Source organism: Papio anubis, chromosome 2 (genome assembly GCF_008728515.1).
Source record: "Papio anubis isolate 15944 chromosome 2, Panubis1.0, whole genome shotgun sequence".
Classification (NCBI taxonomy): Eukaryota; Metazoa; Chordata; class Mammalia; order Primates; family Cercopithecidae; genus Papio; species Papio anubis.
In genome coordinates, this window is record NC_044977.1 from 90,631,125 (window position 1) to 90,658,979 (window position 27,855).

The following is a 27,855-nucleotide window of genomic DNA, read 5'->3' on the forward strand; positions in this document are numbered from 1 at the left end:
TGCACTGTGTTCTATCATCCATCCTCTCCACTATGCCTTCCTTCAACAAGCATTTATTGAGTGCCTACTGTGGGCTTACAATGCAGTGCTTGGGATCCAGCGCTCCATTGAGCTAGGTGACGGGGTGGCTGCCTTGTCACAGCTCATAGTGCAGAGGTGGAAAGGCAGTGTCTTCCTCTTCACCCTCACAGCTCAGCTCCAGCACCAACACCCGCAGCCCAGGAGCAAGTACCTGGCCTGTCACCTGCTGAACCAGTTCTGTCACCCTAGTGGGGGTGGGGTTTAGGGGAGATTGGAGAGGTGAGCAGTGGCAGGCGGTGGGCAGCCTGGCATGGACTAGAGAGGGTGCTGGCAGGCCATCAGGAGCCCAAGCCAGGAGCAAGAGGTACTCAAGACAGGAAACATCTGAAACTATTTTAGGAGCAGCTGGTGAGGCAAGCAGGAGGCAGGAAGCTATGGGTCCCTTGGGAGTGGGCTGTGAAAGGGGGGCTGTGCAGCGTGTGGGGAGCCCATGGGGCTGGCCAAGTAGGCAGCTCCTGAAGACTCCTCCTCAGGCTCTCGGCCCTCACCCCACCTCCAGCCTTTTTTGCTGGCTCCATTTGGCAAAAGAATGCTTGGGAAGATGTGAGGAGCCCAGAATGGGGCTGGGAAGACAGAAGGCTGTGTGGCCCCTAGCCCCAGCCTCCAGGGACTGGTGGGGCCTGTCTAAAGCCCCGGGTGGGCTCACCTGAGGGGCAGGCGCTGGGCCTGCTTTTCAGGCGACCATCCGGCGGAATAGAGCAGGGCTGGGCCGTGCAGCAGCATCCTCACCCTCAACCCGTGCTGCTCCTAGAGGGAGAAAGGTCAGACACCAGCTGGGCCGGGCTGGGCTGAGCCTGGGCGTTGGGGTAGGGACAGGGCACACCTGAAGATGAGCCAGCAGCAACTCCAGGGTCCTCTCAGGCTGCCCAGCTGGTACCTTCAGACGGTCCCAACAGGTCCACTTCAGGTGATGGAACTGGAATGAGGTAGAGGAGGAGTGAGAGACTTCTTACCTACCCCCAACCCCCATCCCAGTTACCAGCAGCCTTTCCTAGGGGAAGAGCTGGACTAGCAGGAAGCAGGAGCCAAGGGGTGGAGGGTGGTGGGGAGGTGGGATCTGGGCCCAGAGTCTCAGCCCCCTCCCCGCCCAGGCTGGGGCCAGCACAGGAAATGGGGCTATGGGGCCCGCACAGGGAAACAGGCGATCCATCACATGGGCCAGTCGTGAGGGTGGGGGATGAGGGGGTGGTGCTTCCTGAGGAAACCCACAGCAGGGCCCCTGCAGCCTCTGATAAAGCTGCTTGTTCCTCAGAGACAAGGCTGGGAGCTGAGGGGCACATCCTGTCCCCCAATCTTATATGTATTGCCAGTGCCTTGGGCTACTCATTGGGACACGGGCAAAGGCCACAGTGACCACCAGGGCCCCACTGTCCCAGAGACCCCAGCAGGGATACAATGCATACAGGCTTCCTCCTCCTGTCCCCTCTTTCCTTCCAAGAGTCTTGGGGTTCTGGTACCTAGAGCTAAGGACAGAAGGGCAGCTAGCAGGTATCTAGAGACAAGGACAGGGGGTGCCTATCAGCCCCCAAGAAAACACTGGGGTCAAGCTGAGACTAGGCTAGAGGTGAGATGGGGGCTTCTCCTTGCCCTGCTCCACTCTGTGGACAAAGGCAGCCTGTGTGCTGGTTAGAGGCAGGGTGCCTTAACAAAGGGGCTCTGTGTACTATGTCCAGAGGGACCCCAGGCTGCTGAGCAGAAGCCCAGTGCTGGCCCATGACCTCTGCCCTCTCCCCTCGTGAGGGCATTCCTTCTACCCCCATCCTTGCCCCAAGGAAATGCCAGCTGCAGAGCCTGAGCACATGGCTGGAGGCATTCACAGCCCTGCAGTCACAAGAACACAAATCCCCACAAGCCCAGGAACACACACGTGTGCCCACATGTATCTCCATGCAGACCCACATTGAGGACACAGGAAGATGGAAGCCCTGCACTCCCATCTGACACACAGATGTGCAAACTTGCTCCTTCCATACCCACACTCCAGGGATACCCAGACCCCGGGTGCACTCACAGCTGTGACACAAACACAGGGCTGCAGACGCCACACCTCTAGTGGCAAGCCTATTACCCTTTAACTCAGCTTGCAGGAGGTAGGCCAGGGCCCCTCTACCATGCAGGGGGAAGCTAGACTCTTTCTGGGACTGAGGCCCTGGTCCCCTCCCCACCACCTACCCCTCAGGGGTACTCCAAGGAAGGAGGGGACTGTAGGGGATGTCTGGCTCCACTAATGAGTTAAAGCTGCAGCTCCCCCAGATCCTGGGCTTTGGAGGGTTGGGGGTGGGGATGGCTGACGGCTGCTTCCTGTGTCTGACGGGTCCCAGCCTGGCTTCATAGCAGGAAGAAGGCTGGAGGGAGTCTTCAGGACTCCTGCACAGTCTGAGTCTCAGTGAGAGCTGGCAGCTAGATTGGGGCCTGTGTGGGCAGGTGCAGGGGAAACCTAGGCCTAGTGGGGCTAAGGGTGGGGTCTCATGGGCTCACCGTCTGGATGGCTGGGGCAAAAGGCATATAGCGGATGAGGTAGTTTTCAGCCAGATGTAGGTAGCTGTGGCGAAAGGCACTACGAGGCCGTGGCCCACCCACCACCTTATACAGCTCTAGGCCCAACAGGCCTGCCACGGCTGCTGTAGTGGTGGCAATGGCTGGGATAATCTGGCCCACAATTCGCTTACTCTGCCAAGGACAAGAGATTTTGTGTGGGCCCAAGGCGTAGGGCCAGGGTTTGGCCCCCACCTCCAGGCCCGAGCCTCAAGGGGTAGGGTTACCTGGGCACGGCTGACGGGTGGAATCCCATAGTTCTGACATCGCAGGCTAGCTGCCGCTGCCACAAAGTCCACATGGAAGTTGCTGTCATCATCCTGTAAGGTCCAAGTCAAAGTAGTGTTAACACTGCAGCCGTGCCCCTCACCATGGCCCACTGTGTGCCACTGCACAGGTCTCCACACAGTTCTGTGGGGGGGTGCCCCCCATCTCCTCTTGATCAGACAGACTGAGGTTCAGGGAATGTGAGCTGCTTCCAGGGCCTTGCTGGGAGAATTCAGGCCAAGGGGCTCCAAAACTACCTTATTAGCTCCTGACTTTTCTCCACAAACTCCCCAGCCCCACTCCTCACTGCCACTTGGGCTCCCACCTTCTCAAACATCAGAGGTTTCAGGGGAGGGCCCACAGTCCAGAATTCCAGGGCTTTGTTCAGTTCCTTCAGCTGCTCAGGGCCTGTCAGGGGAGGGGATGTTGAGGCAGTCCTTAGCCCCTGTCTCCTGCACTCTTCCTGGAGCCCTGTGCCTATTCTTGGTCTTTGCCAAGCCTGTCACTATTCCCTGATCAAATCAAGAAGCCCCCTTAATTAATGCTACAATCTCCCCTCTAGAAGCCCCAGTCTTCACCCATTTGTGTGCATGACCTCTGTGACTCTGTCCTCACTTGCAGGCCATAGCTAGGCACTCCCCAGGAGCCAATGGATTTATTTACTTATTTATTTTGCCAAGAATCTGCCACAAGAACTGGGATGTGGTGTAGGCAGCAGGGAGAAGACCTACTGAGGGACCAGAGAATAAGCCTGAAGCTATGGAGGAGTGAGGTTAGGAGGCCTGAGAGGTAGCGAATTGGCTGTAGATCCCCTAGGGCCTATCTTCCTTCTGCAGCACAGGCTGAGGACAGTTCAGGTTCAGGCCTTTGAAAGACAGCATGGGGGGCCAGGGCCAGGAGCCTCACCAAACTCAGCAGAAGCTGAAGCCAGCTCTAGATTACTAGCAAAGATGGGGGCCATCTGTTGGGGGTCAGGCTGTGGCAGCAGCTTCAGCAGCTCCCTGAGTGCAGTTGAGTCCTGTGAGCCAGGCAGCCCATGCATCTGGGCATACAGGTTGGCAGCTGCCAGTACGTAGAGGAGGTGCATGTCCTGTAGCCAGACCAAGAACAGGAGCAGAGGCATGGGTGTGAGTGAGCATGTATGGGTGCACGGGGTAGGGGTCACTCTCCATTTGTGGATCTGTTTGAGTGCCTGCCTTTGCCTCACATGTAGACACCCATATGTGCACAAGCATGGCTGTCTCTGGGCATCTGCGCATCTCTGCAGAATGCAGAAATGCCAACCTCTGCTCTGAGGGGCCACATCTCTATCTTGGAGCTCCCTAGGGAATCCCACTCACTTGGTTGGTGTCAAACTCCAAGGGCTGGGGACACTGTTTGGGACCCGACCAGAAGGGAGTTCCATCCTCAAGCACCTAGGTAGGTAAGTAGAAGTGCTGGGCTCAGTCTGGTCCCTCTGAGCCCCCAGCATCCCAACCCCTAGCCACACACTTTATTAGGTGGGAAGTGCCTCAGCAGCTGTTTGATGCCATAATGGAAGCGGAGTTTCCAGTGGCCAAGAGCCCACGCCACACAGTCTTGCCAGTTCTGTGGACGCACTCTCAGGACCCCAAGCACCGGCTTCAGTAAAGTGAGTGTCTGTGGCCCATCCATGTCTGCCAGGGAAGTGTGTGCCCTGCAGAGAGAGGAAGAAGTGTGAGACTGAGTCCTGCAGACTCGTACTTGGAGCCCTGGACTCCTATCTGCCTCTGTTGGTGGCCTTACTGTTGGTGGTGGTTGATGGTCTCTGCAGACAGTCGGAAGAGTCCCTCAAACTCATCCCGGGCCCACTGTGGAGGAGGGAGGAAGAGTGAGGTGTCAGGTGGAGAATAGGTCTGCAGCTGAGGGCTGAGCTGGGTAGGGTGGGAGTCTCCAGGGTGCTTCCTACCTGCAAGGTGTGCTCGGCTGTGCTAGGGAAGTGCCGCACGGTACAGACAGGGTAGGGGGCATCCTCAGAAGCTGCAGCTGAGGCAGGGGCTCTGTAGGCCTCAGTCACATGTGGCATGAATACTTTAGCACTGCCCCGGGTGCCCAATGTGCCTGCCTCCAGCAGTGGCTTCAGATAGTGGGTGCAACGAGCAGCTACATAGCGCCCTGGCAAGGGAACAGCGGGTCAGAAGTGGGGCTGGCACAGCTGTGGGCAAGGGACTGATCTCCAAAGTCAAGCACTCACGGGCCTGGAAACTGTCCAGGGCAGCAGCCACGCCATCCACATGGGAGAAAAAGTTATCCCCATAGATGTGCTCTGTGGTGGGATCCAGTGGGTAGGTAAGCGGGATCACCTGTAAGTCTGGGTTCAGGCGCCGGGCAGCTGCTGCAGCCACCTCTGCCTTGGGTCTCTGGGAAGACAGCAGGAAGATGTTGGGTAGGAAGCTGTATGGGAGGACGGTCTGGGATGCAGGAGTGTGGGGAGGGATCAGTACTCACACCAATGTCCTGGGACCTGAAAAGGAACTGACGGCTGAGATTGGAGCGCTCTATGTGGTCCATGTCGACAACAGTCAAGCCCCCGCTGTTCCTGGCCCCCAGTCCCACTAGGGCAAAGACTTTGAGCAGCTCACAACCAATGGCACCAGCACCCACCTGTTGGCAGGAACAGCCTTAGCCAGAGAGGCTGGGCTGGCTCTTCTAAAGGCACTCCCAGTCTCACCCCACAGCTCACCAAGAGGTAGTGCTGGCGGCTCAGTTTCTCCTGAAAACCAGCCCCAAACACTGCAATTTGCCCATCATAGCGGCTGCCTCTCTAGGGGACAGAGATAGGGGTCAGTGATGGCTACTGGCCTACATCTCCTTACAATGAGTTTTCTGAATCAGGACCGGGAGGCCATTCCTTATGTTTCTCCCGTAGTCCTGATTTTGGACAAGGCTTGTACCCCTATCCCAGGCTCTCACCGGGGCACAGTCCTCAGGACTGGGAAGGAGCTCCCCATCTTCCGGAAGACAATCGAGGGCATCAAAGTAAAGCCACTGGTCCAGAGGCATGAACTTCCTGGAGATTGCCTAGGGGCAGCACTTCAGGCTGGGCACTGCTGCCACCTCCTGACCCCTTCAGATCCTGGCTGGAGGCTACACCCAGGTTGGTGAAGCCTCCAGGGCTGCTATCTGGTGCTGGGTGCCCTCTGACACACACACCGATCTCCACATCTTCCCAGTACCCCCCACACCTATGCCTGTGCCTACCTTCAGCACTTCCTGGGCAGCTACTGCACCCAGCATGGCCACCATAGGGCTCAAGACACCTCCACTGCTTAGGGCGACTGTCCGCACTAGGGCCTCATCCAGTGGCTGTTCCAGTGGCTCTTCCTCTGTCCACTTCAGTGGTTCCAGGTCCTGGGCCAGGCCCACCACGGTCTCTGCATCAACCTGTTGGTAGGACTCTGTGGCACAGTAGCCCCAGCCTGAGCTCCACTCCTGACTCAAATCCTTCCAGCCACCCTCCATCCACCCTGTTCCACAGAAGAGGAAGCAGAAGCCTGGGTGGGAAGGCCTGGCCCTGCTGCCAGCCTGTGCAGCACCACCAGAGGATGTCCAGTACCAGACAGCAGCCCAAGAGGCTTCACTAATCTAAGTGCAGCTTCCAACACAGATCTGAGGCATCAGGGTGTAGCAGGGGTCCCCAGGATGTGTGCCTGGCACTTCCATGGAACCAGCCTCTACTCTAAAGGCTGCAGTGTTGGAAGATCAAACTTGGATTTGTGAACGGTCATTGTTGCCTCTGGCAGATGGGACCCCAATAAATGACAGAGGCTGGGGGTGGGAGCAACAGGGCCACTCACAGGATCCCAGGGCTGGGGTGGCCGGCCATGGAGATGCTGGAACTTGTGCAGTGCACAGAAGGCCTGATGCAGGCAGTGGGCACGGTGAACTTCCTGGGAGCTCTGGGCCACCACATGGGGCTGGAGCAGGGCTGTGTCCAGGGACTTCTGCAAGGGCACCTGGCTTAGGGTCTAGTCCAGAATGCTACGGGCCCCTCAAGGCAACCAAGCTCCCCTACCTCAGATGCACTTGCACTCACATGTCTCACAGTCTTGGGTCTCTTGACTTCAGTGATAGCCCCACCACGCAAGTACCGAGAGAAAGTTGTTGTGTCTCCAATCTCCAGGGACCCATCCTCTGAGGGAGGTCCAGTCTAGTCAGTATGATCCTTGAGCCTGAGTAGTTCCCACACCCCATCCTATCTTGCATCTGTGTCCCAGACCTTGCTGCACCCTATAGAAGATGGAGGGAGAAAAACCCATTCCAAGGGCCAGGCTGTGCTCACTCCCAGTGGAGGCTTGGGTGCTGCGCCTGGAGTTGGAATGGGATTGGCTTACCCCGCACATGGATAGACCGGGGATCACAGTCGTTGAGCTCAACCATTCCCTCAATTCCTGAGAAAGTCACCAAGTCTCCGTCACGGAAGTAGTGGGTATTGGCCCCTTTCCTCAGAGTGAGAATTCCAGGGGAGCCCTGAGTAGGAGGAGGCTTGGCTCAGGGGTGCCTGGACCTGCCTTCCACAGGCCCTGGCAGCCTCTCCTTGGTCAGCAAGTGAATGTCTACAGCTCAGCACCCACCTGGGAGATGTGCTGGATGGCAGCTGTCAGGGGTTCTGCCTCTGTGGGGTCCTGCACAGTGAAGTCCTCACCAAAGTCACAGAACAACTGCCTGAGATGGGGTGGTAGGGGTCACTGAGGCAGCTTACAGGTTGTACTTAAGGATAGGGATACTAGGGCAGGGCCAGAGGGCCAGAATTGGGAGAGGAATGCAAGGAGAGGCTTGGGAACTAGAATTTGAGAGGGTTACTGGAGCAGGTCTGGAGGTTAGGTTGGAGGAACCAGAGGGCAGGACTGGGGACCAGAATCAGAAAGGCATGCTGGTATAGACCTGAGGCTGGTTGGAGGGGCACTGGAGCAAGCCTGGAGATGAGGACAGCATGAGGCCAGTTGCTGGCTATAATACGGTAGGCCGGGCAGGCAGTCTTACTCACCCCACAAGGCCTCGGGTGTCAGCCGCCAGAAAGCAAACTCCATGCTTATGGCACAAGGTACCCACCTTCAGCTGCTCCTCCAGCTTTGCAGCAGTCAGCACCACCACCTGGGTGGACACTGTGATCAGCAGGGCTAAAACCACTGCCCAGCCCTTCCTGCTCTTGAGGGCTGCAGGCCTGAGCTGACCTGGAAGTCCAACAGCAGGTCCTCAGTGATGTCACCCGTGTGCACAACGACCTGGACAGCTCTGTTGAGCTGAGCCAAGAGCTCTTGAGAGGCCTCAGCTCTGCTCCTTTCCAAGTCCTGCTCTGAGAGGAGAAACTAGGGAGAGAGCCAGTGCAGCCTGAGCAAAGACAGGAGTCCTCTTGGGCCATGCCCCCACCTTGGTCTGGCAGCCCATAGCCCCCCAGGACACTTACCTGGGCAGCCAGGTCGGACCAGCAGGTGGGGTGAGGATCATGCAGAGTAAGGCTGCCCACACCCATCAGGACCAAGTTCTTGGCCACCTCAGCCCCCAGGCCCTGCAGGCCTGACACCAGGACCCTGGCTCCCTGAATCCTCTGCATGGCAGGTGAGCCCAGCACATACCTGTGGATGGGAAGCAGGAGGCAAGCAGTTGCAGATCAAGGTCTGAAGACCATCCCCCATTCTCCACCCCTCACCTCGGGCCTCACAGCTGTCTTGAATACAGCTCCTCATCCAGCAGCTTCGAAGCATCTAGGGCATCCATCCTCAAACCTGGGGCCGAACAGTAGGCTGCAGCGCTCAGAGATAGGGTCTTTGTTTAGGAGGCGGTGACAGTAGGGGCCAGTGCCCTGCTGTAGCTAGTGCAAACAAGAACCAAGGCCAAGGGAACAAGGGACGCTGCTGGTCACAGCTCTCTTCCTGGCTCCTCTGGAGAAAAGAAAAGTGAAAGTGAAACTACGCTCTGAGCAGGCTCCTGATCCTGCCTCCAGACTCCGGCCCCAGACAGGCCAATCAGGGTCTAAAACCTGGGATGAGTTCCAGGACTCCAAGAGGTGATCAGTCTCTGAGTGTCAGACCTGAGGGTGGGAGGCATGGGGCAGCCACATTCATACATGTTCTTATTTTCCTTTTAGACTTTTATTTTGAAATAATTATAGACTTGCAAGAAGTTGCACAAAAAATAGTGCAGAGAGGGCTTGTGTACCCTTCACAGGTGTGTCCTTTTGCCTTCTTTTTTTTTTTTTTTTTTTTTGAGACGGAGCCTCACTCTGTTGCCCAGGCTGGAGTGCAGTGGCAGGATCTCAGCTCACTGCAAGCTCCAATTCCCGGGTTCATGCCATTCTCCTGCCTCAGTCTCCCCAGTAGCTGCGGCCATAGGCGCCCGCCACCTCGCCCGGCTAGTTTTCTGTATTTTTTAGTAGAGACAGCGTTTCACCGTGTTAGCCAGGATGGTCTCGATCTCCTGACCTAGTGATCCGCCCGTCTCGGCCTCCCCAAGTGCTGGGATTACAGGCTTGAGCCACCGCGCCCGGCCCCTTTTGCCTTCTTAGGAACCTGGGGCCAGTTCTCTGGGAGATGGACCACTGTTTCTCACGAAACTTCATAATAGCCAAACCAAGTGCTGTCTTAAGTTCTTTTTCGTTGTTGTTGTTAATTTAGGTGAAATTCATGTAACATAAAATTAACCATTTTAAAGCGTACAATTCAGTGGCATTTAGTGCATCCACAGTGTTGTTCAACCATCACGTCTATCTAGTTCCACAATTTTTCATCACCCACAACGAACATAGCAAACACATTCAATAATTACCATATATGTGGCTGGGCATGGTGGCTCACGCCTGTAATCCCAACACTTTGGGAGGCCAAGGCGGGTGGACCACCTGAGGTCTGGAGTTCGAGACCAGCCTGGCCAACGTGGTGAAACCCCATCTCTACTAAAAGTACAAAAATTAGCCAGGCATGGTGGCACGTGCCTACATGTAATCCCAGCTACTCGGGAGGCTGAGGCAGGAGAATTGCTTGAATTTGGGAGATGGAGGTTGCAGTGAGCTGAGATCAAGCCACTGTACTCCAGCCTAGGCAACAGAGTAAGATGCAGTCTCAAAAAAAAAAAAAAAAAGAATTGCGAAACTTAACCTCTTATGTCTATTTTCTTTCACTTAGAATGTTTTCAAGGTTCACAGAGTTTATAGCCTGTATCAATATTTTGTTCCTTTTAATGGCTGAATAACAGTCCATTATATGTATCATACTACAATTTGTTTATCTATTCATCTTCTGATGGACATCTGGGTTATTTCTAACTTTTGGATTTGTGAATAGTGTTGCTATGTCCTTTTTTATTTATTTATTTATTTTTGGAGACAGAGTCTCACTCTATTGCCCAGGCTGGACTGCAGTGGCATAATCACAGCTCACTGCAGCCTCAGTCTCCCGGGCTCAAGTGATCCTGCTGCCTCAACCTCCCAAGTAGCTGGGACTAGAGGTGTGCACCACCACACTCAGTTAAAGTGGTTTTTGTTTGTTTGTTTGTTTGTTTTTGAGACAGGGTCTTACTCTGGTTGCCCAGGCTGGAGTGCAGTGGTGTGATCATTGCTCACTGCAGCCTCAGTGTCTTGGGCTCAAGCAATCCTCCCACCACAGCCTCCTGAGTAGCTGGGACCACAGGCATGCACCACCACATCCAGCTAATTTTTCTTTTTTTTTTTTTTTTGAGACGGAGTCTCGCTCTGTCACCCAGACTGGAACGCAATGGCACGATCTTGGTTCACTGCAACCTCCGCCTCCTGGATTCAAGTGATTCTTCCGACCCAGCCTCCCGAGTAGCTGGGATTACAGGCACCTGCCATCATGCCTGGCTAACTTTTGTATTTTTGTAGAGATGGGGTTTCACCATGTTAGCCAGGTTGGTCTTGAACTCCTGACCTCAGGTGATCCACCTGCCTTGGCCTCCCAAAGTGCAAATTTTCTTTTTTTATTTTTAGTAGAGACGGGGTTTTGCCATGTTGCCTAGGCTGGTCTCGAATCTCTGGACTTAAGCAATCTGCCCACCTCAGCCTCCCAAAGTGCTGGGACTACAGGTGTGAGCCACCGCACCTGACTTTGGCTAATTTCTTAATTAATTACTTGTTTTTGTAGAGATTGGGGGTGGGTATTGCTATCTTGCCCAGGCTGGTCTCGATGAATGCCTGGCCTCAAGCGATCCTCCCACCTCGCCTTCCCAAAGTGCTGGGATTACAGGTGTGAGCCACCGTGCCCAGCCTGATTCTTGAACAAGTACTATGTTGCCCAGGCTGGTCTCAAAATCCTGGGGTCAAGTGCCTCGGCCTCCTAAAGTGCTGGGATTACAGGTGTGAGCCATGGTGCCCGGGCTGTTTGCAGTTTTTTTGGGCATATACATAGGATTAGAGTTGCTGGGTCATATGGTAATTCTGTGTTTGTTTGTTTGTGTGTTTATTTTGAGACAGGATATCACTCTGTCACCCAGGCTGGAGTGCAGTGGCTCAATCTGGGCTCACTGCAGCTTCAAATTCCCTCCCAGACTTAAATGATCCTTCTGTCTCAGCCTCCCAGGTAGCTGGCACTACAGGCATGCACCACTATGCCTAGCTAATTTTTTGTAGAGATGAGGTCTCACCATATCGCCCAGGCTGGTCTCAGACTCCTGGTATCAAGCAATTCTCCCACCTCAGCCTCGCAAAGGATTACAGGCATGAGCCACTGTGCCTGGGTTTGTGTTGAACTTTTTGAGGAACCACCAAACTGTTTTCCCCGTTTTATATTCCTACCAGCAACGTACAAAAATTTCTATATATCCACACTGTTGCCAATACTGGTTATTTTTCTTTCCTTTTAAAAAAAAAAATTATAATCCCAGCACTTTGGGAGGCCAAGACAGGCGGATCATGAGGTCAGGAGATCGAGACCATCCTGGCTAACATGGTGAAACCCCGTCTCTACTAAAAATACAAAAAAATTAGCCGGGTGTGGTGGCAGGCGCCTGTAGTCCCAGCTACTCGGGAGGCTGAGGCAGGAGAATGGTGTGAACCCGGGAGGCGGAGCTTACAGTGAGCCGAGATCCGGCCACTGCACTGCAGCTTGGGCGACAGAGCAAGACTCCGTCTTAAAAAAAAAAAAAAAATTACACCAATCCTAGTGAATGTGAAGAGGTATGTCTTTATGGTCTTTTGTTTGTTTTCATTCAATAACATTTACTGGGTGTGACAGAAGTACTAGGTACAGAAACCAGGGCTGGATTTTGAAGTAAAATGCTATCTTTAATAGACTCCAAAGAGTATTTAAGGAAATTCAGTATCCATTCCTGCTTTTTAAAACTCTCATTAAAATAGAAAGAGATAAAAATTTTAAATTGTGGTAAAATATACATAAGATAGAATTTACCATTTAAACATTTAAGTGTGTAATTCAGTGACATTTAAGTACATTCACAATGCTGTGTAACTATCACCACTATCTATTTTTAGATCTTTTTTTTTTTTTGAGACAGGGTCTGGCTGTATTGCCCAGGCTGGAGTGCAGTGACGCCATTTTGGCTCACTGCAACCTCTGCCTCCCAGGCTCAAACCATCCTCCCACTTCAGCCTCTGGAGTAGCTGGGACTACAGGCACAGTGCTACCACGCCCAGCTAATTTTTGTATTTTTTGTGGAGACAGGATTTCGCCACATTGCCCAAGATGGTCTCCGACTCCTGAGCTCAAATAATCTGCCTGCCTTAGCCTCCCAAAGTGTTGGAATTACTGGTATGAACCACCATGCCCAGCCAAAAATTGTTTTATTTTTTTTATTTTTATTTTTATTTTTTTTATTTATTTATTTTTTTTTTTTTTTTGAGGCGGAGTCACAAGCTCTGTCGCCGGGCTGGAGTGCAGTGGCGGATCAGCTCACTGCAAGCTCCGCCTCCGGGTTCCCGCCATTCTGCAGCCTCCCGAGTAGCTGGGACTACAGAGGCATCCCGCCACCTCGCCCGGCTAATTTTTTTTTTTTTAGTAGAGGCGGGGTTTCACCGTGTTAGCCAGGATGGTCTGATCTCCTGACCTGCGTGATCCGCCCGTCACGACCTCCCAAAGAGATGCTGGGATTACAGGCTTGAGCCACAGCGCCCGGCCCTTTATTTTTTATTTTTATTTTTTGAGATGGAGTCTGGCTCTGTCGCCCAGGCTGGAGTGCAGTGGCGGATCTCAGCTCACTGCAAGCCCGCCTCCCGGGTTTCACGCCATTCTCCTGCCTCAGCCTCCTGAGTAGCTGGGACTACAGGCCATGCACCTGCGCCCGGCTGGATTTTTGTATTTTTGGCCAAGGCGGGGTTTCCCGGTATTCGCCAGGATGGTCACCGATCTCTGACCTCGTGATCCGCCCGTCTCGGCCTCCCAAAAGTGCTGGGATTACAGGCTTGAGCCACCGCGCCCGGCCCAAAAATTGTTTTAAATTAGCTGGGCATGGGCCAGGCATGGTGGCTCATGCCTGTAATCCCAGCACTTTGGGAGGCCGTGGTGGGCGGCCTTAGGTTAGGAGTTCGAGACCAGCCTGGCCAACATGGCGAAACCCCGTATCTACCAAAAATACAAAAATTAGCTGGGCGTGGTGGCGGGCATCTGTAATCCCAGCTACTCAGGAGGCTGAGGCAAGAGAATTGCTTGAACCCAGGAGGCAGAGGTTGCAGTGAGCTGAGATTGTACCACTGCACTACAGCCTGGGCAACAGAGTGAGACTCCATCTCAAACAAAAAAAAATTAGCTAGGCATGGTGGTGTGCTTCCTTAGTCCCAGCTACGGAGTAGGCTGAGGCAGGAGGGTCTCTTGAGCCCAAGAGGTGAAAGGTGCAATAAGCCATGACCACGCCAGTGCACTCCAGCCTAGGTGACAGCCCTTGTCTCAAAAAAAAAAAGGTGGGGGACAGGCATGGTGGCTCACGCCTGTAATCCCAGCACTTTGGGAGGCTGAGGCAGGCAGATCATGAGGTCAGGAGATCAAGACCATCCTGGCTAACATGGTGAAAACCCATCTCTACTAAAAATATAAAAAATTAGCCGGGCGTGGTGGCGGGCCCCTGTAGTCCCAGCTACTTGGGAGGCTGAGGCAGGAGAATGGAGTGAACCTGGGAGGCGGAGCTTGTGGTGAGCCGAGATGGCGCCACTGCACTCCAGCCTGGGCGACAGAGCGAGAACTCCATCTCAAAAAAAAAAAAAAGTGTGTCTCTCCCCATCCCCCCATTGTATCCCCGCATTGCATCCCCCATTGGCTTCTTCTCTTACCGTGTGGTCTCTGCACATGCCAGCTCCATGTTGTCTTCTGCTGAGTACAAGCAGCCTAACGTCTTCACCAGAAGCAGATGCTGCTGCCACACTTCTTGTACAGCCCAGACATCTGTAAGCCAAATAAAGTTTTCTTTTTTTTTTTTTTTTGAGACGGTCTCACTCTGTCTCCCAAGTTGGAGTGCAATGGTGCAAACATGGCTCACTGCAGACTCCTAGGCTCAAAGAATTCTCCCACTTCAGCCTACCAAGTAGCTGAGACCACAGGCGTGCACCACCATGCCCAGCTAATTTTTTAAAATTGTGTAGAGACGGGGTCTTACCATGTTGTCCAGGCTGGCCTCAAATTCTTGAAAGCAAGTGATCCTCCCATCTTGGCCTCCCAAAGTGCTGGGATTATAGGCGTGAGTCACCATGCTCAGCCGAGATTATTATTATTATTATTTTTTGAGACAGAGTCTCGGTCTGTTGCCCAGGCTGGAGTATAGTGGTGCAATCTCGGCTCACTGAAACTTCCACCTCCCCAGTTCAAGTGATTCTCCTGCCTCAGCCTCCCAAGTAGCTGGGATTATAGGCATGCGCCACCACGCCTGGTTAATATTTTTCTATTTTTAGTAAAGACGGGGGTTTTACCATGTTGGCCAGGCTGGTCTCGAACTCCTGAACTCAAGTGATCTGCCTGCCTCAGCTTCCCAAAATGCTGGGATTACAGCCATGAGCCACTGTGCCCGGCTGAGATTTTGTATGACTGATTCAATACCCTTACTAGTTATAGGTCTATTCAGGTATTCTATTTCTTCTTTGAGACAGTTTTTTTAGTTTTTGTGTTTCTAGGAATTTATCCATTTCGACTATGTTATATAATTTGTTGGCATAGAATTGTTCACCATATCCTCTTATAATTTTTTTTTTTTTTTTGAGACAGGGTCTCGCTCTGTCTCTCAGGCTGGAGTGCAGTGGCACGATCACAGCTTACTGCAGCCTCAACCTCCTGGGTTCAAGCAACCTTCCCATCCCAGCCTCTTGAGTAGCTGGGACCTGGGACCTGGGACCACAGGCCCGTGCCACCACACCCAGCTAATTTTAGTACTTTTAGTAGAGTTGGGGTTTCACCATGTTGCCCAGGCTGGTCTCAAACTCCTGGGCTCAACTGATCCTCTCACCTTGGCCTCCCAAAGTGCTAGGATTACAGGCATGAACCACTGCACCCAGCGAGATCTTTTTTTAAAATACAGGTTTTTACAGTTATAAATTTCCCTTTTACAGCATCCCATAAATTTTGGTGTATTGTGTTTTCATTTTCATTCATCTCAAAGTGTTAATTTCCCTTGTGATTTCTTCTTCGACCTATTGATTGTTTAAGGTGTGTTGTTTGAAAGTCATATGAGCTGGGCATGCTGGCTCACACCTGTAATCCCAGCACCATGGGAGGCTGAGGCAGGAAGATGACTTGAACCCAGGAGTCCAAGACCAGCCTGTGCAATATAGTGGGAACCTGTCCCTACAAACAAAGAACAAAAAAACCCTCTAGCCAGGTGTAGTGGTGTGCACTACTAGTCCCAGCTATTCAGGAGGTTGAGGCGGGAGGATCGCTTGAGCCCGGGAGGTCGACATTGCAGTAAGCCATGATCATGCCACTGTACTCCAGCCTGTGTGAGAGAGTGAGACCTTGTCTCAGAAACAAAATAAAACAAAAAGTCTTATCAAGGAGGATGAAGGAGCAGAGAGTTCCAGGAATCCATCTCTCCACAGCAAAAATTGAGCTAGTTGAAACTATCTGAAGCAACCATTTTGGAAATCTGGTCTAGTAGAACATTTTCAGCATCCAGGGGAGAGGTTGATGAAGAGGCTGGTAAACTTCAGTAAATTTTCACTTTTCTCATAGCAGCTGCTGCCTCCAGTCCAGTGATAAACATCTACGTGGAGAGCTCCTATAGAACCTTTCTTCTACACATACAGTTTCCCCTATTGAAGTTGCTCCCAAGTTTTGGCAATTATAAATACAGCTGCCATAAATATTTATGTACTGAGTTTTGTGTAAACATCATTTTTTTAAATGCATTTGCTAGCTTTGGGTTTTTAAAAACTTATTTGGGGCCCGGCGCGGTGGTTCATGCCTGTAATCCCAGCACTTTGGGAGGTTGAGGCGGGCAGATCACCTGAGGTCAGGAGTTTGAGACCAGCCTAGCAAACATGGCGAAACCCCGTCTCTACTAAAAATACATAAATTAGCCAGGCATGGTAGCAAGTGCCTGTAATTCAGGAGGCTGAGGCAGGGAGAATTGCTTGAACCCAAAAAGCGGAGGTTGCAGTGAGCCAAGATCATGCCATTGCACTCTAGCCTGGGCAACAGAGCAAGACTCAGTCTCAAAAACAAACAAACACTCATTTTGGTCTTTGGAAAATAATGAAAAGCACAATTGCTGCATTAAGACTACGTTTAGCTTTGTAAGGATGCCTTGGGTGTGGTGGCAATGCCGGGATTAAGACTACGTTTAACTTTGTAAGAATGCCACAGATGTGGTGGGCCGGGCGCGGTGGCTCAAGCCTGTAATCCCAGCACTTTGGGAGGCCTAGGTGAGCGGATTGTCTGAGCTCAGGAGTTTGAGACCAGCCTGTGCAACATGGTGAAACCCCATCTCCTCTAAAAATACAAAAACATTAGCCAGGCATGGTGGTGCATGCCTGTAGTCTCAGCTACTCGGGAGGCTGAGACGGGAGAATCACTTGAACCCAGGAGGCAGAGGTTGCAGTGAGCCTAAATCAGGCCACTGCACTCCAGCCTGGGTGACAGAGTGAGACTCTGTCTCAAATAATAATAATAATAAAAATACAAGGCCGAGTGCAGTGTAATCCCAGCACTTTGGGAGGCAGAGGAAGGCAGATCACCTGAGGTCAGGAGTTCAAGACCAGCCTGGCCAACATGGTGAAACCCTGTCCCTACTAAAAATACAAAATTTAGCCAGGTGTGGTGGCACACACCTGTAATCACAGCTACTCGAGAGGCTAAGGCAGGAGAATCACTTGAACTTGGGAGGTGGAGGTTGCAGTGAACCGAGATCACGCTACCGCACTCCAGCCTGGATGACAAGAGCGAGACTCCCTCTCAAATAAATAAATATACAAAAATTGTTGAGGTATGGTGGCAAGAATCTGTAATCCCAGCTACTCGGGAGGCTGAGGCAGGAGAATCACTTGAGCCCACGAGGTGGAGGTTGCAGTGAGGTGAGATCACCCCACTGCACTCCAGCCTGGGCTACAGAGCAAGACTCGGTCTCAAAACAAACAAACAAACAAACAACTGCCAAAGCGTCTTCCAAAATGGCCATATACCATTTTGCATTCCTACCAGCAATGAATGAGAATTCCTATTGCTTCACATCTTGTCAGCATTTGGTGGTGTCAGTGTTTTGGATTTTAGTCATTCTAATAGGTAAGTAGTGCTATCTTACTATTTTAGTTTGCAGTTCTCTGATGACATGTGATGTTGAACATCTTTTCATATCCCTACTTGCCATCTGTATATTTTCTTTGGTGAGATGTGTATCCAGATCTTTGCTCATTTAAAAAATTGGGTGATATGGCCAGGGGCAGGGGCTCACACCTGTAATCCCAGCACTTTGGGAGGCCAACGTGGGAGAATTACTTGAGGCCAGGAGTTTGAGACCAGCTTGGCCAACATGACGAAACCCCATCTCTACTAAAAATGCTAAAAATTAGACGAGTGTGGTGGAGCACACCTGTAATCTTACCTACTCAGGGGTCTGAGGCATAAGAATCGCTTGAACCTGGGAGGTGGAGATTGCAGTGAGCCGAGATCACACCACTGCACTCCAGTCTGGGTGACATAGACCCTGTCTCAAAATGAATAAATAATAAAAATAAAATTTGAGTTATTTGTTTTCCTTTTTTTGTGTGTGAGACAGAGCCTCACTTTGTCAGCCAGGCTGGAGTAAAATGGTGCTATCTTGGCTCACTGCAACCTCCGCCTCCTGGGTTCAAGCAATTCTCCTGCTGGGATTACAGGTGCCTGCCACCAAACCCAGCTAATTTTTGTATTTTTATTAGAGACGGGGTTTCACCATGTTGGTCAGGCTGGTCTCAAACTCCTGACCTCGTGATCTGCCTGCCTTGGCCTCCCAAAGTGCTGGGATTACAGGCATGAACCACAGTGCCTGGCCTGTATTTTTTCTTAGAGATGGGGTTTCGCCATGTTGCCCAGGCTGGTTTCCAACTCCTTGGTTCAGGCGATCCTCCTGCCTCGGCCTCTCAAAGTGCTGGGATTACAGATGTGAGCCACTGCATCTGGTCTAATTCCAAAGTTTATATGGAAAAGCAAAAGGCCAAGAATAACCAATACAATATTGAAGAAGAGCAAAGTCAGAGGAATGACACTTCCTGACTTCAAGACTTACTACAAAGCTATAGTAATCAAGACAGTAAGAACTGGACATGGTGGTCCACATCTGTAATCCCAGCACTTTGGGGGGCTGGGGCAGGAGGATCACTTGAACCCAGGAGTTTGAGACCAGCCTGGCTACACGTGAGACCTGGTCTCTATGTTAAAAAAAAAAAGGGTGGGGGGCTGGGTGTGGCAGCTCATGTCTGTAATCCCAGCACTTTGGAAGGCTGAGGCAGGCAAATCACCTGAGTCAGTTCAAGACCAGCCTGGCCAACATGGTGAAACCCTGTTTCTACTAAAAATATAAAAATTAGCTGGGCATGGTGGCAGGCGCCTGTAATCCCAGCTACTTGGGAGGCTGATGCAGGAGAATTGCTTGAACCTGGGAGGTGGAGGTTGCAGTGAGCCAAGATTGCGCCACTGCACTCCAGCCTGGGCAGCAGAGCGAAACTTCATCTCGAAAAAAAAAAAGAGAAAAAAAAAAGAAGGAAAGAAAATCAAGACAGTATGGTATTGGCAAAAATAGACCAATGAAACAGAATAGAGCCCAGAAACAGACCCACACAAATATAGTCAACTGATCTTTGACAAAGGAGCAAAGGCAACTCAGTAGAGAAAGAGTAATCTTTTCACAAATAGTCCTGGAACAATTGGCCATCCATATGCAAAAATTAAAAAAAAAATCTAGACATATCTTAGACCTTTCACAAACATTAACTCAAAATGGGTCATAGACCTAAATGTAAAATACAAAACTATAAAACTCCTAAAAGATAACATAGGGGAAAATCTAGGTGACCTTGGTTTGGTGATGACTTTTTTCTTTTTTGTTTTTTTGAGACAGAGTCTTGCTCTGTTATCCAGGCTGGAGTGCAGTGGCACAATCTTGGCTCACTGAAAACCTATTTACTTTTCAACTTCAGAATTTTTCAGGGATAGTTTGTCAAAAAAATTCTTCCTGTGGCCAGGTGCGGTGGCTCACGCCTGTAATCCCAGCACTCTGGGAGGCCGAGGCGGGTGGATCACCTGAGGTTGGGAGTTCGAGACCAGCCTGACCAACATGGAGAAACCCTGTCTCTACTAAAAATACAAAATTAGCTGGGCATAGTGGCACATGCCTGTAATCCCAGCTACTCAGGAGGCTGAGGCAGGAGAATTGTTTGAACCCAGGAGGCGGAGGTTGTAGTGAGCAGAAGTCACACCATTGCACTCCAGCCTGGGCAACAAGAGCGAAACTCCATCTCAAAAAAAAAAAAAAAAAAAAAAAAAGGCCGGGCGCAGTGGCTCATGCCTGTAATCCTAGCACTTTGGGAGGCTGAGGCCGGCGGATCATGAGGTCAGGAAATCGAGACCATCCTGGCTAACATGGTGAAACCCCGTCTCCACTAAAAAAATACAAAAAAAATTAGCTGGGTGTGGTGGCGGGCGCCTGTAGTCCCAGCTACTCAGGAGTCTGAGGCAGGAGAATGGCGTGAACCCGGGAGGCGGAGCTTGCAGTGAGCGCCACTGCACTCCAGCAGCCTGGGCGACAGAGCGAGACTCCATCTCAAAAAAAAAAAAAAAAAAAAAAATTCCTGTGAGTAGGCCATACTTCCCTGTTTCTTCATATGCTTTATAATTTTTTTGAGAACTGAATATTCTGGCCAGGCACAGTGGCTCACACCTGTAATCCTAGCACTTTGAGACACTGAGGCGGGCAGATCCCTTGAGTCCAGAAGTTTGAGAACAGTCTGGGCAATATGGTGAAACTCCATATCTACTAAAACTACAAAGAAATTAGGCCAGGCGCCGTGGCTCACACCTCTAATCCCAGCACTTTGGGAGGCCGAGGCAGGCGGATTACCTGAGGTCGGGAGTTCAAGACCAGCCTAACCAACATGAAGAAACCCCATCTCTACTAAAAATACAAAATTAGGCCAGGCACAGTGGCTCACACTTGTAATCCCAGCCCTTTGGGAAGCTGAGGCGGGGGGGGGGTGGATCACGAGGTCAGGAGTTCAAGACCAGCCTGGCCAAGATGGTGAAACCCTGTCTCTACTAAAAAAAAAACAAAAATTAGCCAGGTGTGGTGGCAGGCACCTGTAATCCCTGCTAGTTGAGAGGCTGAAGCAGGGAATTGCTTGAACCTGGGAGGCAGAGGTTGCAGTGAGCCGAGATTGCACCACTGCACTCCAGCCTGGGCAACAGAGCGAGACTCTGTCTCAACAACAACAACTAACTGGGTGTGGTGGCGCATGCCTATAATCCCAGCTACTCGGGAGGCTGAGGCAGGAGAATCGCTTGAACCTGGGAGGCAGAGGTTGCAGTGAGCTGAGATTGTGCCATTGCACTCCAGCGTGGGCAGTAAGAGCGAAACTCTGTTTCAAAAAAAAAATATTGCCAGATGTGGTGGCCCATGCCTGTAGTCCCAGCTACTCGGGAGACTGCAGCCTGGGTGACAGAGACCCTGTCTCAAAAAAACAAAACAAAACAATAAAAATAGAACAACAAAAAACCACCCAAAACGGAATATTCCAAGTATTTTTTTGTGGTAACTCTGGAAATCTTATTCTCAAATTCCTCAGGGATTGTTCAAATTTTTTTTTTTTTTTTTTTGACACTGGCAACTCTGTTGCCCAGGTTGGAGTGCAGTGGTACTATCTCGGCTCACTACAACCTCTGCCTCCCTGGTTCAAGTGATTCTTCTGCCTCAGCCTCCTGAGTAGATGGGATTACAGGCATGTGCCACTGCACCCAGCTAATTTTTTGTATTTGTAGTAAAGACGGGGTTTCACCATGTTGGCTCAGATGGTCTAGAACTCCTGACTTCAGGTGATCTGCCCACCTCGGGCTCCCAAAATGCTGGGATTACAGGTGTAAGCCACCGCACCAGGCCTAAATTTTTGCTTGTTGAGGGCTGGAGCCATCTGTGATTTTTCCAAACTAGTTATGCAAAGTGTGTGTCTCCTGTGTGTGTGTGGTCACTGAAGTTTGTTATCTCTCATAATGCTAAAAACCTCAATTACTTTTGCACCAATCTAATATTTTATTTTGCAGCAACCTAATTCATTTATTTATTTATGAGACAAGGTCTCACTCTGTTGCCCCAGCTGAACTGCAGTGGTATAATCACTGCTACTGCAGTCTCCAACTCCTGGAATCAAGCAATTCTCCTGCCTCAGACTCCCTAGCAGCTAGGAGTCTGCAGGCATGCACCACCACACCTGGCTAATTTTTAAATTTTTTTGTGGAGACAGGGTCCCACTGTTTTGCTCAAGCTGGTCTTGAACTCCTAGGTTCAAGTATTCCTCCTGCCTCAGCCTCCCAAAGTGTGAGCCGCTGTGCCCAGCCTCTATTATCTCTGTAGTCAGCTAGTGAGTGAGCTCACAAAGATTTTCTGGCTTAAAAAACAAACAAAAAAAAGGCACAGGTCCTTTAAATCTTCTGATATGTTGCCAAGGTGGGGTGGAGCGGGGTATTAATGCAGGAATTGTATCTAAGAGGCTGAAACCAAGGCAAGCATCTCAGAGTACCTCCAGGTCCCCCAAAGCACACAACCCCCAAATTTTTGGAGGGCAAGGTCCCCAGACCTGTTCTGGCACCAGTCAGCTGCTTTCAGAACTGGTGCTGTTATCCCCACAGCCGGGTGGGGCTGAGGAATGGGAGTAGTAGCTGCTTGATTCACACTACTTTCTTCATCCAGCAACCCCCTTGTTAAATGTCTGATCAGGAACCAGAGTTCTGAAACGGTTGATTATAATCACTGCTCTTTTCAGCTCAATGCTTGCTTTGATCCAGGAACCAACCCCTGGAGCTTCCAGTTCCACCATTGTGCATGCCTTCGCTCCACACTCTTTTGATTACTATAGTTTTATAGTTAAGTTTTTAAATTGGGAAGAACTTTATCTTTTCTCTAAAACAATTTCAAAAAAATGTTTTGGCTATTCAGACCCTCTTGCAATTCCATATAAATTTGAGAATTAGTTTTCAAATTTCTGCAAAAAACAAGGGTCATTGGAATTTTGATAGGGATTGTATTGAATTTGTAGAATGCTTTGGGGGTTATTGCCATCTTAATATTAAGTCTTCTAATCCAGGAACACAAGATGTCCATATATTCAGGTCATAAGTTCAATTTTTGGTAACCATCACACCTATTTCCAAAATTTTGTTTGTTTGTTTGTTTTTTTGAGACGGAGTCTTGCTCTGTCGCCTGGGCTGGAGTGCAGTGGCACAATCTCGGCTCACTGCAAGCTCCGCCTCCCAGGTTCACGCCATTCTCCTGCCTCAGCCTCCCGAGTAGCTGGGACTACAGGCGCCCGCTGCCTCGCCCGGCTAATTTTTTGCATTTTTAGTAGAGACGGAGTTTCACCGTGTTAGCCAGGATGGTCTCGATCTCCTGACCTTGTGATCCGCCCGCCTCGGCCTCCCAAAGTGCTGGGATTACAGGCGTGAGCCACCGCGCCCGGCTATTTCCAAAATTTTTTCATCACCCCAGACAGAAACTCTGTGACCATCAAGCAGTAACTCCCCTGCCCCCTCCCTCTATCCCATGCTAACTTCTATTCTGTCTCTGTGAACTTGCCTGTTCTAGACACTTCATGTAAGTGGAATCATACAATAGTTGTCTTTTTGTGTCTGGCTTATTTCACCTAGCTGCCATAAGTTCTTAACCTATACACAACACAGATCCCCACTTTATTTTTATTTTGGGGAGTCTCGTTCTGTCGCTCAGGCTGGAGTGCAGCGGAATGATCTCGGCTCACTGCAGCCTTTGCCTCCTAGGGTCAGGTGATCCTCCCACCTCAGCCTCCCAAGTAGCTGGGACTACAGGTGCACACCACCATGCCCGGCTAATTTTTGAATTTTTGGAGAGATGGGGTTTCACTATGTTGGCCAGGCTGGTCTCGAACTCCCGGGCTCAAGCAATCTACCTGCTTTGGCCTCCCAAAGTGCTGGGATTATAGGTGTGAGTCACCACGCCTGGCCCAGATCCCTACTTTACAGATAAAGAAGCTGAGCACAGGGGCCAGGCACGGTGGCTCACGCCTGTAATCCCACCACTTTGGGAGGCTGAGGTGGGTGGATCACCTTAGATCAGGAGTTTGAGACCAGCCTGGCCAACATGGTGAAACCCCGGCTCTACTACAAATACAAAAATTAGCCAAGCATGGTGGTGCGTGCCTGTAGTCCCAGCTACTCAGGAGGCTGAGGCAGGAGAATTGCTTGAACCCGGGAAGTGGAGGTTGCAGTGAGCTGAGATTGTGCCACTGCACTCCAGCCTGGGTAACAGACTGACTCTGTCTCAAAAAAAAAAAAACAGAAGAAGCCGAGCACAGAGAGGCCAGGTAATTTACCTAAGGTCACTCAGCTGGACAGTGCTAGCGGCCAGCCCCTACACTCTTAACCTGATGCTTCACTTCACATCACTAAACTTCCTTGGCTCAAGTCAGCTGCAGAGGGGCCAAAACTCATAACCAAGAACGGTACCTCCTTGCCACAAAGCCCCATACTCCTCCAGATATGCTAGAGATCAGCTGGGCAACCTCCATTGCAGCATTCACTCACTCCCTGTGCTCTTAATCCCCATGCTGGGTCCTGGGAAAACAGGTGAACTCCTACCTAATAGTGGGAGAGGGAAATTTAGGGGACTTCACTCAGGCTGGGGGTCAGGAAGTGAAGCACTTGAAAGAAAGTGCCCTTGGCTGGGTGTTGTGGCTCACACCTATAATTCCAGCACTTTGGGAGGCCAAGGCAGAAGGATCGCTTGAGCTCAGGGGTTTGAGACCAGCCTGGGCAACATAGCAGGACCCTGTCTCCACAAAAAGTAAAAATAAAAAAATTAGCCAGGTGTGGTGGCACGTACCTGCAGTCCCAGCTACAGGTTGAGATGGGAGGATCACCTGAGCCTGGGAGGTTGAGGCTGCAGTGAACTGTGATTGTGCCACTGCACTCCAGCCTGGGAGACAGAGGGAGACCCTGTTGCAAAAAGAAAAAAAAGAAAGAAAGAAAGTGCCTTTGCAGCCAAAAGTCAAAAGCTAGTAATTTGGCTGGTAGTGTTTAAACGTGGGGAGGAACGGAAGGTAGTGGTCGTTGGTTATCTGCTGTGAGTATCCCTGTATAGATAGATTTCTGTTTACTCATTCACTTTCCTACTTATGGCCTTTAGGCTATGCCTAGGTTAGAGATTGTGAGAAAAGCAGAAGTGATCTCATTTTTGCTAGAGTCTTCCTGTGCCCCATGAGAAGGCACATGCCTAGGGAAGGAACTGCTAGTCTGAGACTAGGTGATATTCCTGCTTTAGAAAGTCATGCCAAACAGTTTTCTAAAGTGTTGGCGCAAATTTACACTCTCAGAACCAGGAAGAAGAGATTATTATTATTTTTTTAAATTTTATTTTACATGAAAATCTTCCATCCTCTCCATACATCCCATTCTATCCTCCATTCCCCAACCTGCTTGGCCCAGGCTATGCCTAGCAGCAAGTCAAAGGCAGGTAGAAGCTCAGGCTGAGGCTGTCTGAGATGCCTCAAGTACTCTGGTCCACAGAGACAGTCAACAAGCGACCGTGGTCTCCAGGCCCAGAAAGAGTCTGACCACATCTGATCATGGCTATAAACAGAAGCCTGGCAACAGGAGCAGGCCCTGCTGACAGGATCAGTGGGCTGGTCATGTCAGCTCCCAGTCATGGGAGTGGGACAGGGTGAGGGCAGGAAGAGCAGCCTCTGGGTGTCACACTCCCCCTCACCTGTTTGTCTGCCCTTACTCCTCAGGCTGGTCCCGAAAGTGGGGCTCTGCCCACAAAACCCCCTGCCTGGACAGTCCTTAAATCCTACAAGTTGGAGGCATGTGTCTGGCCACTGGTCAGACTCACTGTTCTCACGACCACAGGAAGGTGTCCAGCTTGGCCTGGGAGAGAGAAGGCACTGTCTTCACCCTCACTCTCTGCTTAGCCTTGGTCTTGGGCTTAACAGGCAATGGGCGGATCATGGCTGTGTCAGTCTGGAGGAGCTGTCAAGGAAGAGGCTTGGAGAAAGGACTGCAATGCAGGGCAAGAAAAGCTCTGAGCCAGGGCTGGGCAGCCCTGGTACACAGAATGAGGCCCAGCACTGCACACCTGAGGCTGTTGGCACTGGCAGGCTGGGAGTATAGGTGAGGCATAGTATGGGCTCCACAGCTCAGCTCAGCTCAACACCACAGAAAAAGGATACAGGCTGGATGAATTTTGTCCGGCCACCGAGCCCATCGAAGCCTGTCCTTACCTAGGGTGGAAAAAAGAGATGAGTGGGCCAGGCTAATGGGCTGGGTGGCTGGCCACCCATTTCTACCCAAGAGGGTTGGCTCCTGCCACTGTGAGAAGCCGTACTCACCACATCTTTGCTGCGACAGAACTCTGACCTGGGCCTCTTGGGCTGTTTCTGGCCCAGGATGGCATTCCGGACAAAAATAGGGAAGGCACCAACCAGTTCCTCATCTGGCTCTCCTGCACAGCTCTGGTCACCCAGTGAAAGCTGGGACTCCTGCAGGAAAGACCCCAGGGCCAGACTTGATAAGCCAGATGTCAACAAAGGAGGGAGGGTAGTGGTGGTGGAACAAGATCAGGATCTCTGATGCCTCACTAGGAGGCAGGAGGGATAATAAGTAGAATCCCAAGGGTGGCTCCAAAGTACCTCAGTTCTGGACCAGGAGTGACAGGGCTCTGGCAAGACCATGCCCTCCCAAAAGTCCAGTCCTGGCAACGGTTAGACTGTGCTTCTTCTAGAAAGCTCTTACCTTCTTGGGGCCTTTGCATATCTTCTTGGGGACATCCTGAATTGGGGAGCTACAAGAATGCGAGAGAAGGCAAGGGGTAGGTAAGAAAGACATGAGGGCAGGTGAACCAGGCTCAGCACACGTACCTTGGGGAGTTACCATGTGGCACTGCTGCTGCCATGCCTGCATTCTGGGCAAGGCACCTCAGTGATCCCACCCCAAGTGCAGGTCTGTTAACAGCTGGACAGTCACAGCTAGTAGGGTGGCAGAGACAGGGATGACTGGGGATGACTGGACCGTGTTCCAATCCTGTGGCTTCCACTCAAGATCAAATTCCAATGCTCCTCAAGTCCTCGGGCACCTCACCATGTCCCAGGCTCTGTATGGGGCTGGAGAGCCCAACCAACTCACCACCCACGGGAGGAAAGCCAGTCATGCCCTGATATGAGCAAAAGGCATCTTATGAGCTCAGGCCTAGACATGCCTTCCCAGAGAGGGGACACTACCTCCACGAGAGCCTCAGTAAGTTAGCCTTTCAGTAAAGTCGCTCACAAACTCCTCTCAGAACACAGGGCCAGGCCATCTCCCTAGAGAGTGTGTGTAGGAAGGGCCTGAGGCAGAATAGCGCATGGCCCCAGGCCCTGGCCTCCCAATCCCAGCCCCAGAGCTGGAAACTATATTTCCATCCAATTCCTGGGGAACCCAGCAGCTGGATACCCTCTCCTGGCGTTTTCCCTGGTGGGTGAGAAGATGGTGATTTTTATTTATCTATTTATTTAGAGGTGGAGTTTCACTCTGCCGCCCAGGCTGGAGTGCAGTGGCGTGATCTCGGCTCACTGAAAGCTCCACCTCCCAGGTTCACGCCATTCTCCTGCCTCAGCCTCCCAAGTAGCTGGGACTACAGGTGCCCGCCTCTAGGCCTGGCTAATTTTTTTTTGTATTTTTAGTAGAGACGGGGTTTCACTGTTTTAGCCAGGATGGTCTCGATCTCCTGACCTCGCGTGATCCACCCGCCTCAGCCTCCCAAAGTGCTGGGATTACAGGCGTGAGCCACCGCAACCGGCCTGAGAAGACGATGATCTAAGGCTGGCCCTGTGGCTTCTCAAGTCATAAGGACAGGCATGGGATCAGGGCCTGGTGGCTGACTCCTCTGCTCCTGCCTTAATGGCCTGTGGTAAGGCTACATGACAACCAAGGCTCCAGAATGGATGAGCTGAGTTAGGGACTTTGAACTTCACTACCTCCTTCGCTACCTCCACAGGCCCTGAAGGTGGTGGAAACGTCTCTGAAAGGCCTGGCAGCCTGAAGACCCCAGATGTCCACCTTCAACCTTTACAGCGGAAGACGGGCAACAGGAGGAAGCCAGAGTACGCAGCAGACACTGACAGGATCCCTGGGGACTGCAGCCCACGGGTCTTAGGTTTGTTTCTCATTGCTACCAGGCTTGGCCATCTACAACAGGGATGCCCATGCCCCTGAGGTTTGGGAGGTTAGACAGCCCAGCTGGCTTGCCCTCTTGCTCCCTTCCACCTCCACTGTCTAGCATCTCAATTTCTTTCTCTTTCTCTTCTTTCTGTCCAAAGTCTTTGAA

The 27,855-nt window shown here is 51.4% G+C and overlaps 3 protein-coding genes across 18 annotated transcripts in view; all 3 read right to left on the reverse strand.

Annotated features, from left to right (window-relative positions):
• The window catches only part of DAG1 (dystroglycan 1), a 500,879-nt gene that overhangs the window by 312,056 nt on the left and 160,968 nt on the right, over window positions 1–27,855 (reverse strand). The gene's annotated exons all lie outside the window — the stretch shown is intronic.
• Window positions 38–8,780, reverse strand: UBA7 (ubiquitin like modifier activating enzyme 7). 5 transcript variants are annotated; one of them, XM_003894410.4, is made up of 24 exons: window positions 8,564–8,780; window positions 8,309–8,477; window positions 8,076–8,210; window positions 7,889–7,995; window positions 7,476–7,566; window positions 7,236–7,371; window positions 6,938–7,035; window positions 6,699–6,845; window positions 6,103–6,285; window positions 5,815–5,922; window positions 5,585–5,665; window positions 5,350–5,505; window positions 5,096–5,261; window positions 4,811–5,016; window positions 4,648–4,712; window positions 4,375–4,558; window positions 4,224–4,298; window positions 3,790–3,973; window positions 3,209–3,291; window positions 2,844–2,936; window positions 2,560–2,751; window positions 905–997; window positions 728–828; window positions 38–266 (listed from the first exon to the last, which is right to left on the reverse strand). In XM_003894410.4, the coding sequence occupies exons 1-24, from the start codon at window positions 8,617–8,619 to the stop codon at window positions 137–139; spliced, it is 3,039 nt and encodes a 1,012-aa protein (XP_003894459.1). In that variant the 5' UTR covers window positions 8,620–8,780; the 3' UTR covers window positions 38–136. The 5 variants fall into 5 exon arrangements, with proteins under 5 accessions (XP_003894459.1, XP_021790077.1, XP_021790076.1 ...); XM_021934385.2 differs by having other exon boundaries at window positions 8,552–8,772; XM_021934384.1 differs by lacking the exon at window positions 4,224–4,298.
• The window catches only part of TRAIP (TRAF interacting protein), a 40,463-nt gene continuing 26,739 nt past the window's right edge, over window positions 14,132–27,855 (reverse strand). For 3 of the 5 annotated variants that reach the window (XM_021934388.2, XM_009200747.3, XM_003894409.4), the window contains 4 exons: window positions 26,286–26,334; window positions 25,883–26,032; window positions 25,724–25,774; window positions 24,885–25,514 (listed from right to left, as the gene is read on the reverse strand). In XM_021934388.2, the coding sequence (XP_021790080.1) occupies window positions 25,392–25,514; window positions 25,724–25,774; window positions 25,883–26,032; window positions 26,286–26,334 (373 nt within the window). In that variant the 3' untranslated portion in view covers window positions 24,885–25,391. Of the gene's footprint in view, window positions 14,244–24,884; window positions 25,515–25,723; window positions 25,775–25,882; window positions 26,033–26,285; window positions 26,335–27,855 lie in introns of those variants that run through there. The other 2 variants (XM_017955447.3, XM_009200748.3) reach the window with 2 other exon arrangements.

Bases quoted from the DNA above. Each gene is read 5' to 3' on its own strand.
- UBA7 (XM_003894410.4), bottom strand. From the start codon at position 8,619: ATGGATGCCCTAGATGCTTCGAAGCTGCTGGATGAGGAGCTGTATTCA. The intron at 5,262-5,349 runs GTGAGTACTGAT...CTGTCTTCCCAG, and splicing joins TCAGGTCCCAGGACATTGGT to AGACCCAAGGCAGAGGTGGC. The intron at 2,937-3,208 runs GTGGGAGCCCAA...TGGACCTTACAG, and splicing joins AACCTCTGATGTTTGAGAAG to GATGATGACAGCAACTTCCA.